At 43.1% G+C, this 14606-nt stretch overlaps 1 protein-coding gene across 2 annotated transcripts; it reads left to right on the top strand.

Moving 5' to 3' along the window:
* Positions 1–7327: 7327 nt before the first annotated feature.
* LOC135548726 (myb/SANT-like DNA-binding domain-containing protein 2) lies at positions 7328–13262 on the top strand. Of its 2 annotated transcripts, none has more exons than XM_064978591.1 (4): positions 7328–7822; positions 10708–10963; positions 11229–11295; positions 11546–13262. In XM_064978591.1, the coding sequence occupies exons 1-4, from the start codon at positions 7367–7369 to the stop codon at positions 12498–12500; spliced, it is 1734 nt and encodes a 577-aa protein (XP_064834663.1). In that variant the 5' UTR covers positions 7328–7366; the 3' UTR covers positions 12501–13262. The 2 variants fall into 2 exon arrangements, with proteins under 2 accessions (XP_064834663.1, XP_064834664.1); XM_064978592.1 differs by having other exon boundaries at positions 7361–7807.
* Positions 13263–14606: the final 1344 nt, after the last annotated feature.

The following is a 14606-nucleotide window of genomic DNA, read 5'->3' as shown; positions in this document are numbered from 1 at the left end:
CGCCATCCCAGCCATGCTTCACCTGCTTAACAGTTGATAGTTAACGTTATTTTTCTATTTCCATTTGTAAATGTCTACATCTGTTGTTTATTGTGTTTGTTACTGTTTCCAACTGCAATATTCAAATGTAAGTTTAACTCACAATTCAGCATGTTGCTTCATAGTTAGGAACACTATAATGTAACAGTATGGAAGAAAATTGAAATGTATTCTACAAGAACCAATATGACTTCATAAAAACACAACCCTATGGAACAATCCTTGGATAGCTTTTCAGAATTCACTGATAAATTGGTTCAAATGGAAAACTAAAAGCATGGAAACCGTAAATTATGTGGTAACAGGAAATAAATGTATTTCCATGACCAGTGGGATAAGTATCCAATTGTCATACTTCAGTAAAAGTAAAGATAACTTAATAGAAAATGACTCAAGTGAAAGTCACCCAGTAAAATACTACTTGAGTAAAAGTCTTGGTTTTAAATATAATGAAAGACAATTTGCAATTGAAATTGCAATTTGTCCAATGTGACCGACCGCCTTGATTCAGTCTTATGTAGCAAAATTTGAAATTGTGTTTTGTACATTGGATAAAAGTAGAGACACAGAGCTACAAAATGGCATATCATACACTGCATTTGAGGAACAATTGGAAAGTAATTCTGCTTTGAAAGTTGATAAACTTGTAATCTCACTTTTGAGAAAATGGCCTTTGAATATTTTGGTAACTACTGGAGAGCTCTTCTTTGTCTACACCCATTCAGCATCATTCATACACTCTTATGCTTTAGCCCGACCCATCTCTTTATGGGTTGATCTGAGCGTTCTGAACTAACAACATTAGTCAAGCACCCAAGCTAACTGGCTAACATTGGCTAGCTACTTCCAGTCACAAATGAGAGAACAGCTCACTGAACATTACTCACCCAAGCAAAACTGCTTAGGCTGTTTTGTGTTATCCTGAGCATTGGTGACTGCAACTGTGCTGTCAGATTGTTAATTGACACGTTAACAATTACACTCACTTAAAATGCAGGTATCAGAACTGATCCTCACATAATATGGTAATAGGAAAAAATGTGCGTGTTGAGAAGCTAGTCATGTTATCAATCTACAACCATTATAAAGAATAAGGTGATTGTTTTCAGTGTAAAAACAAATATGTGTAAAACAACTCCTAAACGCCATCAAAAGCAATGGAAGTTGCCTCAATATTAGTACCAAATGAGTTGCCTGGACGACAGGTATGACAACAGACCGTTCTTCTGAAAAAGTACAGGTAACTGCCAAAATAATGGACACACTTGAGTAAATGAGGGATACAAAGTATATTGAAAGCAGGTGTCACACAGTGGTTCCTGACTTAATAAAGCAACTAACATCCCATCATGCCTGCTGGGCAGGCCATTATTTTGGTAACCATGGCTATGCCCCCATAGGATGATAATGTCTCAGTTACCAGATCTCAACCCAATTGAACCGTTATGTGAGATTCTGGAACGGTACCTGGGAAAGAATTTTCCACAATCATCAACAAAACTACAACTGATCGGATTTCTCGTGGAAGAATGGTGTCGCATCCCTCCAATAGAGTTCCCGACACCTGTAGAATCTAGAATCTAAGGTGCATTAAACCTGGTATGGCTTGTCGTGACCCAACACCCTATAACGACGCTTTATGTTGGTATTTTCTTTATTTTGTATGTGTGAATGTTATAGAGGAAGAGAGTCAGAATATTGACTTACCAGGAAGTTCTTAATTAAGCCCATAATAAAAGGGATATGGCTCATGCCCATGTATTCCTCATTAGCCACGTGTGTTCGACACATGACAGGATCAGCTCAGCTCAGGTACATTGAATGGTCGCGGCACTGTTCCACTCACTCATAGGTACTTGAACATGGCACAGCTCTAACACAGCGGCAAATACAAAGAGCAAATACAAAATACACCTCCACCCAAACGTTAACGTGAAAGGTCAAGCAACTGTTGCTTGGGACGATAATAGACTAACATTGGCTGGAGAATGGCCTTAATAAAGAGCTCAGTGACTATCAACGTGGCACTGTCATAGGATGTGACCTTTCCAACAAGTCAGTTCGTCAAATTTCTGTATTGCAGCCCCAGTCAACTGTAAATGCTGTTATTGTGAAGTGGAAAGGTCTAGGAGCACGAATGGCTCAGCCGCAAAGTGGTAGGCCACACAAGCTCACAGAATGGTATCACTGAGTGCTGAAAACCGTAGCTTAGTTGCAACACTCAATACTGAGTTCTCTGAAGTGATGAATCACGCTTCACCATCTGTTAGTCCGACGGACGAATCTGGGTTTGGCGGATGACAGGAGAACGCTACCTGCCCCAATGCATAGTGCCAACTGTAAAGTTTGGTGGAGGAGGAATAATGGTCCGGGGCTGTTTTTCATGGAATATGCCCCTTAGTTCCAGTGAAGGGAAATCTGAACGCTACAGCATACAATGACATTCTGGATGATTCTGTGCTTCCAACTTTGTGGCAACAGTTTGGGGAAGGACCTTTCCTGTTTCAGCATGACAATGCCCCCGTACACAAAGCGAGGTCCATCACGAAACGGTTTGTCGAGATCGGTGTCGAAAAACTTGACTGGCCTACATAGAGCCCTGACCTCAACCCATCGAACACCTTTGGGATGAATTGGAACGCTGACTGCAAGCCAGGCCTAATCGCCCAACATCAGTGCCTGACCTCACTAATGCTCGTGACTGAATGGAAGAAAGTCCCCACAGTAATGTTCCATCATCTAGTGGAAATCCTTCACAGAAGAATGGAGGCTCTTATATATCAGTAAAGGGGGACCAACTCAATTTTAATGGCCATGATTGAGATGTTCGACAAGCAGGTGTCCACATACTTTTGGTCATGTAGTGCATGTACTGGACATGAGACGGGTTCATGGTCTCATGACTATCTGCGTCTTCAAAATCAGTGTCACCCTCAGCCCAAGAGAACATTTTCTCTTGGTGTAACGGTCAAGATGGATTCTCCCGTGGGAGACCAAGGATTCGGTCCTGCCCATGCCCATGACAATGCTGTGCAACCAAGAATGTTATTTTGGGAGCACTGTGCGACTATGAAAAAAAATATCCCAGATAATAATTGTTGTAATGATAGGGCTTAGCTATACTGTTGTTTCAGTGACCTAGAGAAACAAGTGACTGAAGCAAGAGAAGATTTGTTAATGTCATGGTTACTAGAGTGAAAATAGCTTGCTTCTAGCACAACCAGGTCAAAGGATCTGACCAATTATTACCAGTGCAACATTTGTGTCTTCCTATAGGGAATGGGAGCGCCTTTTTCAAACCATGTTGTGGGACCTTCTAAAACTACTCGCATGTCGACGTCGTTAACCATTCGTTTAGTTATGTTACCTCATTGGCTAGCAGGGTTGGGGAGCAGTGGATTACATCGATTACAACAAAAAATAGTAACAGTAATCCGTTACGTTACCAACAAAAATATTGTAATCAAATTACAGATACTTTGAAAAACAACATACTTACTTTGAGTTACATTTAAATTCAGAAAGGATGTTTGCAAGAAAAAAAATATTTGACACTACTCTGTTTTCTCAATTACATTCAAATCAGCATTGAAAAAAGGCACAAGTTTAAATTTGTTCCACGTGAGTCTGACCAAACGGTGCCTTGCGAAAGTATTCACCCCCTTGGCATTTTTACTGTTTTGTTGCCTTACAACCTGGAATTAAAATAGTTTTTTAGGGGGTTGTATCATTTGATTTACACAACATACCTACCACTTTGAAGATGCAACATATTTTTTTATTGTGAAACAAACAACAAATAAGACAAAAAAACAGATAATTTGAGCATGCATAACTATTCATTCCCCCAAAGTCAATACTTTGTAGAGCCACCTTTTGCAGCAATTACAGCTGCAAGTCTCTTGGGGTTTATATCTATAAGCTTGACACATCTAGCCACTGGGATTTTGCCCATTCTTCAGGGGAAAACTGCTCCAGCTCCTTCAAGTTGGATGGGTTCCACTGGTGTACATCAATCTTTAAGACATTGAACAAGGCAGTTAACCGGCTGCTCCTAGGCTGTCATTGTAAATAAGAATTTGTTCTTAACTGACTTGCCTAGTTAAATAAAAGGTTAAATAAAATATGGCATATATTTTTCACATGAAAATAGCACTTTTCAGTAGTGCTCAAAATATGCCATTCCATGAGCGCAGCATTTATTTTTCAACTTGAATCAATGAGCCAAATCAGTCCTAAATGACAACAAAATCATAAACAACAGAGTAGGGCTGGGTTTTTTGGGTTATGCTCAGGTAAACAAATTTGGCTAATCTATACTTCCACATTTCCAAGTCCTATTCTTGAAGATCAAGGGGTATAACATTAATTGGAATGACTGGAATTCTGATAGACTGTTTTGATTTGTATATATTTTTTAAATATTTTATTTAACCTTTATTTAACAAGGCAAGTCAGTTAAGAAAAAAATATTATTTATAGAGCTCCATTTTTATGGAACGTTCTGCACATCCACGTGAGAGACGCAGACTCGGCCTCGACCTTTAAGTCTTTATTTAAGACTCATCTCTTCAGTAGGTCCTATGAATGAGTGTAGTCTTGTCCAGGGGTGGAAGGTGAATGGAAAGGCACTGGAGCGACGAACCCACCCTTGCTGTCTCTACCTGGCCGGTTCCCCACTTTGCATTGGGATTCTCTGCCTCTAACCCTATTACAGGTGCTGAGTCACTGGCTTACTGGTGCTCTTCCATACCGTCCCTAGGAGGGGTACGTCACTTGAGTGGGTTGAGTCACTGATGTGATCTTCCTGTCTGGGTTGGCACCCCCACTTGGGTTGTGCCCTGTGGGGGAGATCTTCATGGGCTATACTTGGCCTTGTCTCAGGATGGTAAGTTGGTAGTTGAAGGTATCCCTCTAGTGGTGTGGGGGCTGTGCTTTGGCAAAGTGAGTGGTGTTATATCCTTCCTGGTTGGCCTGGTCTGGGGGTATCGTCGGACGGGGCCACAGTGTCTCCCGACTGCTCCAGCATCAGCCTCCAGTATTTATGCTGCAATAGTTTGTGTCAGGGGGCTAGGGTCAGTCTGTTATATCTGGAGTATTTCTACTGTATGAATTTAAGTATGCTCCCTTTAATTCTCTCTCTCTCCCCTCCCGGAGGACCTGAGCCCTGGGACCATACCACAGGACTACCTGGCCTGATGACTCCTTGCTGCCCCTAGTCTACCTGGTCATGCTGCTGCTCCAGTTTCAACTGTTCTGCCTGTGGCTATGGAACCCTGACCCGTTCACAGGATGTGCTATCTTGTCCCGCACCTGCGGTCTCCAACTCTGAATGCTCGGGTTATGAAAAGCCTTCTGACATTTACTCCTGCTGACCCGTTGCACCCTCCACAACCACTGTGATTATTATTATTATTTGACCCTGCTGGCCATCTATGAACATTGAACATCTTGGCCATGTACTATTATAATCTAAACCCGGCACAGCCATAAGAGGACTGGACACCCCTCAGAGCCGGGTTCCTCTCTAGGTTTCTTCCTAGGTTCTTGCCTTTCTAGGGAGTTTTTCCTAGCCACTGTGCTTCTACATCTGCTTTACTTGCTATTTGGGGTTTTAGGCTGAGTTTCTGTATAGCACTTTGTGACATTGGCTGATGTAAAGAGGGCTTTACGAATCAATTTGATTGTGTGTCAGTACATGCATACAACAAGTAGGTTACATGGGGTGAGGCGTCGTGCCATATGGTGTGGCTTTCTTCATTTAAAATAAAACACGTTTGCTGTTCACTTGCGCTATGTAAGATGGAATGGAGTTCCATTCACTCATGGCTCTATATCTATTTCCTTGAATTTGTTCTGGACCTGGGGACTGTGAAACGAACCCTGGTGGTATGTCTTGTGGGGTAAGTGTGTGTCAGTGCTGTGTGTAAATTGATTATGCAAACAAAATGAATTTCCAACACATGAATGTTTCTTATAAACACAATAAGTGATGCAGTCAGTATTTCCTCAACTCTTAGCCAAGAGAGAGTGGCCTGCATAGTATAAATATTAGCCCTCTGATTACAATGAAGAGCAAGACGTGCCGCTCTGTTCTGGGCCAGCTGCAGCTTAACTTGGTCTTTCATTGCAGCACTGGACCACATGACTGGACAATAATAAAGATAAGATAAAACTAGAGCCTGCTGGATTTGCTTTTTTGGAGTGTTGTTAAAAAACAAACAGATAATCTCTTTATTACGGACAGAACGCTCCCCGTCTTTACAACCTTTGAATATATATGTTTTGACCATGACAGTTTACAATCTAAGGTAACAGCGGGTAATTTAGTCTCCTCAACTTGTTCAACAGCCACACCATTCATTACCAGATTCAGCTGAGGTCTAGAATTTAGGAATGAATATGCTTGTTAAACACAGCCAGTGTTTATTTTTTAGAACGTGTTTTACCTGTAGCCTAATCTGACTACTGCATTCATAACAACACAAGACTTCAACAACAACAAACTGAAGTTATAGGCGATTTTTTTACATTGGTTTGCCAGCTCCAGGTAGACTACACAGGTGGCACAAATTGATTTGCAATGACCTGTGATATCGTAATTTCAACATATTTATTGTATCAAATGGTAGCCTACAATGGCATATACATTAATAGACTACTTGATGGCCAACAGAGGCAAATGTATAATTCTCGACATTTAGCCTAATGTCAGTTTCATTGAGGACTTTTCCCCATAAAAAAGAACCACGCGGGGGAGTTGCATAATTTACACTTCAAATGTCCACACGGGTAGCCACGAGAACTGAGCATGCGTAAAGCACTTGGCTTGATAGCGTTTTCTTTAAGCAGTATACATTAATTAGAATGCAGTTTAAACCACCTCCGAGCGGATTTGTGAAATGCGAACTTGTGCGCCCAGTCGTTTTCCAGTGCTGTATCTCCATTATTTCTTAATGTGCATCGGTTCTAGAGTATTAATATATCTTCTGGGAAAAGGTTTGGAAATAGGTGTCTCCATAATGACAATCTAAATAGTCTACCAACAACGTAAAAAAGTTGTCACAACGTGCACGTTGTGCTGCCCGCTCCTTTCGCTCACGTGACTTAGCCAATAACTGCAGTGCTCTCTCTAAACACACACACCCCTCCGGCCCTCCCAACATTTACACGGGAACATGGCAACGCCGAGTGCATGTGCGCACAGAAATTATACAGTGCAGATGGCTTGACCCATATTTTCTGTTCGCAATATTAATTGACCGCTCACCCAATCCACTGAGAAGACGTCAACTCCCATCCCCCGCCCCTTAGCAACAGAAGCAAGATGGCGGCGCCCAGTAACGCTGATCATTCTCCAGAGATATCGACGCCTTTAAAGATACCGAAAACAGAAGTGCCATCACCAGAATCAGAAGATTTGAGCGACAGCAACCAATATCATTCCAATCCCTCCACACCTAATCGATTCTCGCCTCTCAACGTAGGTTTGTCGATTTCTGGGAGCGCAGGCCGAAGTGGATCGGCCTGTGCATCAAATAGCTTCACCGCTTGCCGAGGGATGTCGTGGACCCCATCAGAAACAAACGCCCTTATTGCGGTATGGGGGAATGAAAGACTGACAGAGGCACGAATGCAGCAGCTGGAGGTTGCAGGCACCGTTTTCTCTGGAAAGGCTCCTGGTCCCGCAATGTACGAGCGGGTCTCACGAGCCCTAGCAGAGCTCGGCTACGAAAGGACCCCATCCCAATGCAGGGAAAGGATGAAGGTAATGGGGGACAGAGTAAGCATGTTCATCTATCACATAGCTAGGTAGCTAACGTTAGCCATCTGTCAGACTCTTGCTAGGGAACTTCGTGTTATGTTCATTAATTTTATGTTATCCAGGATGTTGTCATTGCTACCTTCCTAGCTATGCCCCATGACTAAGTAACGTTACCTTTCTAGAGAGCTATACAGAACAAAAATATACACGCACCATGTAAAGTCTTGGTCCCACGTTTCATAAGCTGAAATATAAGATCCCAGACATTTTCCATCTGCACAAAAAGCGTATCTCTCTCATTTGTTTACATCCCTGTTAGTATTTCTCATTTGCTAAGATAATCCATCCACCTGACAGGTGTGGCATATCAATAACCTAATTAAACAGCATGATCATTACACAGGTGCACCTTGTGCAGTTTTGTCACACAACACAATGCCACAGATATATCAAGTTGAGGGAGCGTGCAATTGTCATGCTCTCTGCAGGAATGTCCACCAGAGGTCTTGCCAGAGAATTTAATGTTAAGTTCTCTACCATAAGCCGCCTCAACATTGTTTTATAGAATTTGGCAGTACTGTATGTCCAACCGGCCTCAAAACCGCAGACCACATGTAACCATGCCAGCCCAAGACCTCCACATACGGCTTCTTCAGCTGCGGGATGGTCTAAGATGAGCCACCCGGACAGCTGATGAAACTGGGTTTGCGCATCGGAAGAATTTCTTCACAAACTGTTAGAAACCGTCTCAGGGAAGCTCATCTGTGTGCTCATCGTCCTCACCAGGGTCTTGACCTGACAGCAGTTTGGGGTCGTAACAGAGTTCAGTGGGAAAATGCTCACCTTCAATTGACACTGGCACACTGGAGAAGTGTTCTCTTCACAGATTAATCCCGGTCTCAACTGTACTGGGCAGATGGCAGACAGTGTGTATGGCACCGTGTGGGAGAGTGGTTTGCTGATGACAACGTTGTGAATCGAATGCCCCATGGTGGGGTTATGGTATGGGTAGGCATAAGCTATGGACCACTAACTCAATTGTATTGTATCAATGGCCATCACCTCATGTTTTAGTATGATAATGCACGGCCCCATGTCACAAGGATCGGTACACAATATCTGGAAGCTGAAAATGTCCCAGTTCTTCTCAGGCTTGGATGCTCACAAGACTTGTCACCTTTTGAGCATGTTGTGGATGCTCTGGATCGACGTGTATGACATCGTGCTCCAGTATCCAGCAACTTCGCACAGCCATTAAAGAGGGGACGGACAACATTCCACAGGCCACAATAAACAGCCTGATCAACTCTATGCATAGGAGATGTGTCACGCTGCATGAGGCAAATGGTGGTCACACCAGATACTGAATGGTTTTCTGATGCCCGACCCAACCTTTCTTTTTGGTATCTGTGACCAACAGATGCATATCTGTATTCCCAGTCATGTGAAATCCATATATTAGGGCCGAATGAATGTATTTCAATTGACAGATTTCCTTATATGAACTTTAACTCAGTAAAATCTTTATTATGGTTGCATGTTGCGTTTTATATGTTTGTTCAGTGTAGTAATGTAGCGAGATAATGTAACCAGTTGCCCTTCCCTGAACTAGATACAGTTGAAGTCGGAAGTTTACATACGCCTTAGCCAAATACATTTAAACTCAGTTTTTCACAATTCCTGACATTTAATCCAAGTAAAAATTCCCTGTCTTAGGCCAGTTAGGATCACCACTTTATTTTAAGGATGTGAAATGTCAGAATAATAGTATAGAGAATGATTTATTTCACCTTTTATTTCTTTCATCACATTCCTAGTGCGTCAGAAGTTTACATACACTCAATTAGTATATGGTAGCATTGTCTTTAAATTGTTAACTTGGGTCGAACGTTTTCAGGTAGCCTTCCACAAACTTCCCACAATAAGTTGGGTGAATGTTGGCCCATTCCTCCTGACAGAGCTGGTGTAACTGAGTCAGGTTTGTAGCCATCTTTGCACACACACACTTTTTCAGTTCTGCCCACACATTTTCTATAGGGTTGAGGTCAGGGCTTTGTGATGGCCACTCCAATACCTTGACTTTGTTGTCCTTAAGCCATTTTGCCACAACTTTGGAATTATGCTTGGGGTCATTGTCCATTTGGAAGACCCATTTGCAACCAAGCTTTAACTTCCTGACTGATGTTGCTTCAATATATCCACATAATGTTCCTACCTCACGATGCCATCTATTTTGTGAAGTGCACCAGACCCTCCTGCAGCAAAGCACCCCCATAACATAATGTTGCCACCCCCATGCTTCAAGGTTGGGATGGTGTTCTTCGGCTTGCAAGACTCCCCCCTTTTCCTCCAAACATAACAATGGTCATTATGACCAAACAGTTCTGTTTTTCTTTTATCAGACCAGAGGATATTTCTCCAAAAAGTATTATCTTTGTCCCCATATGTAGGTGCAAACCGTAGTCTGTTATTTTTATGGCGGTTTTGGATCAGTGGCTTCTTCCTTGCTGAGCGGCCTTTCAGGTTATGTCGATATAGAACTCATTTTACTGTGGATATAGATACTTTTGTACCCGTTTCCTCCAGCATCTTCACAAGGTCCTTTGCTGTTGTTCTGGGATTGATTTGCACTTTTCGCACCAAAGTATGTTCATCTCCAGAACGCGTCTAGATAGCTATCCGGTAAGCTGACTGGAAGTTTGCGGAAGATGGTTGAATTTTGCATCTAGTGCAATTGTGGAGAATTAAATATCCTCAGTTTAATTTCAAAGCAAAGGATTTCAGTAAATTATTTTTCAAATCTGGTGTATTTGTGGCATTGGATATGCCTATAGCTAGCCTAGTAGCTAACACAAACCTCAAGCTCTTCCTCTTAACATTTACACATCCATTATGACCCGCAGACGCTGCGACGGTGCTACAGCCGAGTGAAGGAGCACGGTGTCGGCAAGAGGAAGAGCAGCTACTCCATCGAGCAGCTGGAAAAGGTGTTTGGCCAGGGAGGCTGGGACTCCCAGATGTGTGCCCCCGTCCTCATCAACAGCAGTGGCCTGTACCAGGAGATGGAGTCTGACGGCAGCACCATGGAGGATTTCTCCCAGGAAGACTGGTGCAACCAGGTGCTGGCCTCTGCCTTCCAGGAGGGAGAGATGGAAACTGGTGAGTGGTGGTGATTGATTGTGGGGTTGACAAAAGTGGGCTATAGTGAAGTGGTCAGCAGACTATCCAGGGTGCTGGTAGTTCTTACTAGGGGTAGTTACGGGACTGTGAAATGTTTGGAAGCCCTGTCGTTAGTATGCAGGCTATTCCTTCACTCTATGTCAAAAGGAATAATGTAGGAGTTGGCTAATGAGGCCATATACCTGTCGGGTAACATTTGTTATGTTATTTTGATGTTGATGGAAAATACTGTTCATTTCTTCAGAGGAAACACAGCCACCAAAGAATGCCAGAGTCCTGCAGCTGCGACCTGAGCCTTCGGAGCAAGTCCAGTATGTATTTTTTGTCCATAGAATGAATGATCCCTAATAACACTGTGTAATATGAATATAATGCCAAACTAAGTGCTTGTTTTTTTACTGCCAAGATGTGATATATTTGAAAAACAAATCGCTTACAGAAACTTGGTCTCTGCATCATTCAATGTCTAGTCTTCATCAAAATTAAGCAGCTGTTCTCATTACCAACCCTCCAATGGTTCCAACCAAATCTCAACCGGTCATTTATTTCTGTCCCTGTCAGGAAACAGGAAGTGATGCTGAACGTGGTGCGTATCCTGGAGTCGGTGCAGGTGAAGTGGGAGCACTTTCAGACGTGGACCGACTTCTCCCGGCTGCACCTTTCCAACAAGCTGGCCATTTTTGGCGTGGGCTACAACACGCGCTGGCGTGAGGACATCCGCTACCACTACGCAGAGATCAGCTCCCAGGTGCCCCTTGGCAAGCGGCTGCGCGAGTACTTCAACCCAGAGAAGGCAGAGGGCCGTGTCATCATGACCAAAGTACAGAAGATGAACTGGAAGAACGTGTATTATAAGTTCCTGGACATCACCATTAGCGAAGCGCGCTGCCTGGAACTGCACATGGAGGTGGACTGGATCCCCATAGCCCAGGCCAGGGTGACGGGCTGTAGCAACGGGACCTCCAAGTATCTCCTACCGGGGGGTATCCCCAAGACTTACGGCCTGTACGCCATAGGCTACGAGGACGTGGTGGTGGAGTTGCATTACGCAGGGGAGGATGAGGCTCCAGCCTCTCCACTGCAACACCAAGACACTGACCAGAGCTTGCCTCTCTCTGGGTCGTCGGGCTCCGGCGGGCCCGGATCCGAGAGTGTGGTGAGGCCGGGGGGACGAGCGGGGGAGGGGGAGAGGACTGGGGCCAAAGTGACCTACTGCTACCTGGGCATTGCAGAGGAGAGGACCTTACAGCAGTGTCTGTTCCAGCACTTTCAGAGCTCAGGCAAGCACTACAGTCGCAGGGAGATCTCGGCCGTAACATGCTTCCTCCAGGGGAATTGCAGCGGCACCGGCCAGCAGACCAGGGAAGAGGGCCTCTCCTTGGGCCCTGTACATTCGGCCATATACATTAAATTTATCGAGGTGGAGCTAGATTTCCTCTCTGCTGGCTCACTGTTGGAATGTCTAGAAATTGCAGTTGGTTACTCTTTAAAGTACAACAACAAAGAGGCGTTGTAACGCTTGTTGTTTTGACTCCCATTAACTGAAGGATTGAACGGGGGCCAGAGGGACATGCAATATCTCTTTCCCCCCAATTTAACTGCAGACCTGAGTTCAAATGCTATTTGAAATCATTTAAAATACTTCGGCTGGGCTTGATTGAGCTTGCCTTGGTCAATGGAACCAAAAGAATAGTCACAAAACTGTTAACCCCAGCTGACACATTCGGCAGGCAATAGCAAACACAAAAGAATATTTGAAATAGTGTTTGAACCCCGGTCTGTGTACATGCTGTCTTATCAGGGGATGTGAGAGGGGAATGGCTACTGCTGAATGCATTTCCCTACCTTGAGGATATAGCAGTGGACAATACAGTATATTTGTCACAAGAAGATGGTGTGCACTTGTTTTAAAACTGCCTTTACATTTCTTTGAATTTGGGTCTAAGGTGCCAGAAAAAGATCCCGGGGTAAGGAACTTGATCCAATTCTAAATAGAGGACCTAGAGGGGCAATATGAATGAAGATATTGAATCTATCTCTATATAGAAATATATATTTAAGAATATATATTGATGTTGTCAAGCATTCCAGCATTTATTAACATTATGAATTTCAAAGAAGTATGTTAGTGTTTTGAGATATATATATATATATATATATATTATTGGTTAACCAGTGTCTTTGTGTATTTTTGTTTCCAGGTCACAGTCTTGTGTTTACATGTTTTGAAAAAAATAATAAACAGGGCACAGACCGTCATTTGCCACTCATTGAATAATTCTAGATTCCAGTGGGCTCATTTGTAGGTGTTGGGTCCTTGTCTCTGCATACTGCTATCTGGTGATGACCCTTCCTTGCAGGAGAGCCAATGCTTCATGCACCACTTCTGTCACCAGATGGCAGCAGATAGCCATAACTGAGAAGTTACAGGCATTGCGTTCTTAAACACAATCCAATGGTGAATATGCAGGTAAATGCCAAAGTAATGGAAACACCTGAGTAAATGGACACAAAGTATATTTTAAGCTGGTGCTTCCATACAGGTGTGGTTTCTGAGGTAAGTAAGCAATTAACATCCCATCATGCTTAGGGTCATGTATACAAATGCTGGGCAGGCCATAATTTTGTCTACCATGGCCATGCCTCCATAGAATGACAATGCCCCCCCCCCCCATCCACGGGGCATGAGTGGTCACTGAATGGTTTTATGAGCATGGAAACGATGTAAACCATATGCCATGGACATCTCAGTAACCAGATCTCAACCCAATTGAACACTTATGGGAGATTCTGGAGTGATGCCTGAGACAGAGCTTTCCATCAACAAAACACCAAATGATCAAATTTATCATGGAAGAATGGTGTCGCAGCCCTCCAATGATTAACTCACCATGTGTCCACCTTTATCAGCTTTGAGGTTGAGTCAAGGTAGGTCAAGGGTCATTGTTTGTGTCAGTTGGAATACTACCACAATAAAACTAACCATAAGTACTGGTTCACATTGGGGTTTGATGGACCTAGGCAATGGATGAAATTCCCTGTTCGTGTCTTCATTAAATATTTGAAACACTCAGATCATTGCTATTGTATGATATGGGCTACCAATGAACATGCACTACTGGTCAAAAGTTTTAGAACACCTACTCATTCAAGGGTTTTTCTTTATTTCTACTATTTTCTACGTTGTAGAAAATTAATGAAGACATCAAAACTATGAAATAACACATGGAATCATGTAGTAACCAAAAAAGTGTTAAACAAATCAAAATATATTTTATATTTGAGATAATTCAAAGTTGCCTTGATGACAGCTTTGCACACTTGGTATTCTCTCAACCAGCTTCACCTGGAATGATTATCCAACAGTCTGCCGCCCCGGGTAGTGGTTAGAGCGTTGGACTAGTAACCTGAAGGTTGCAAGTTCAAATCCCCAAGCTGACAAGGTACAAATCTGTCGTTCTGCCCCTGAACAGGCAGTTAACCCGCTGTTCCTAGGCCGTCATTGGGAATAAGAATTTGTTCTTAACTGACTTGCCTAGTTAAATAAAGGTAAAAATAATAATAAAATATGCTGGTTGCTTTTCCTGCTTTTCCTTCACTCTGCAGTCCAACTCATCCCAAA

This window comes from Oncorhynchus masou, chromosome 11 (genome assembly GCF_036934945.1).
Source record: "Oncorhynchus masou masou isolate Uvic2021 chromosome 11, UVic_Omas_1.1, whole genome shotgun sequence".
In the NCBI taxonomy this organism is placed as follows: domain Eukaryota; kingdom Metazoa; phylum Chordata; class Actinopteri; order Salmoniformes; family Salmonidae; genus Oncorhynchus; species Oncorhynchus masou.
The sequence above is the reverse complement of the archived record's forward strand: the minus strand, read 5'-3'. Positions and strand labels throughout refer to the sequence as shown.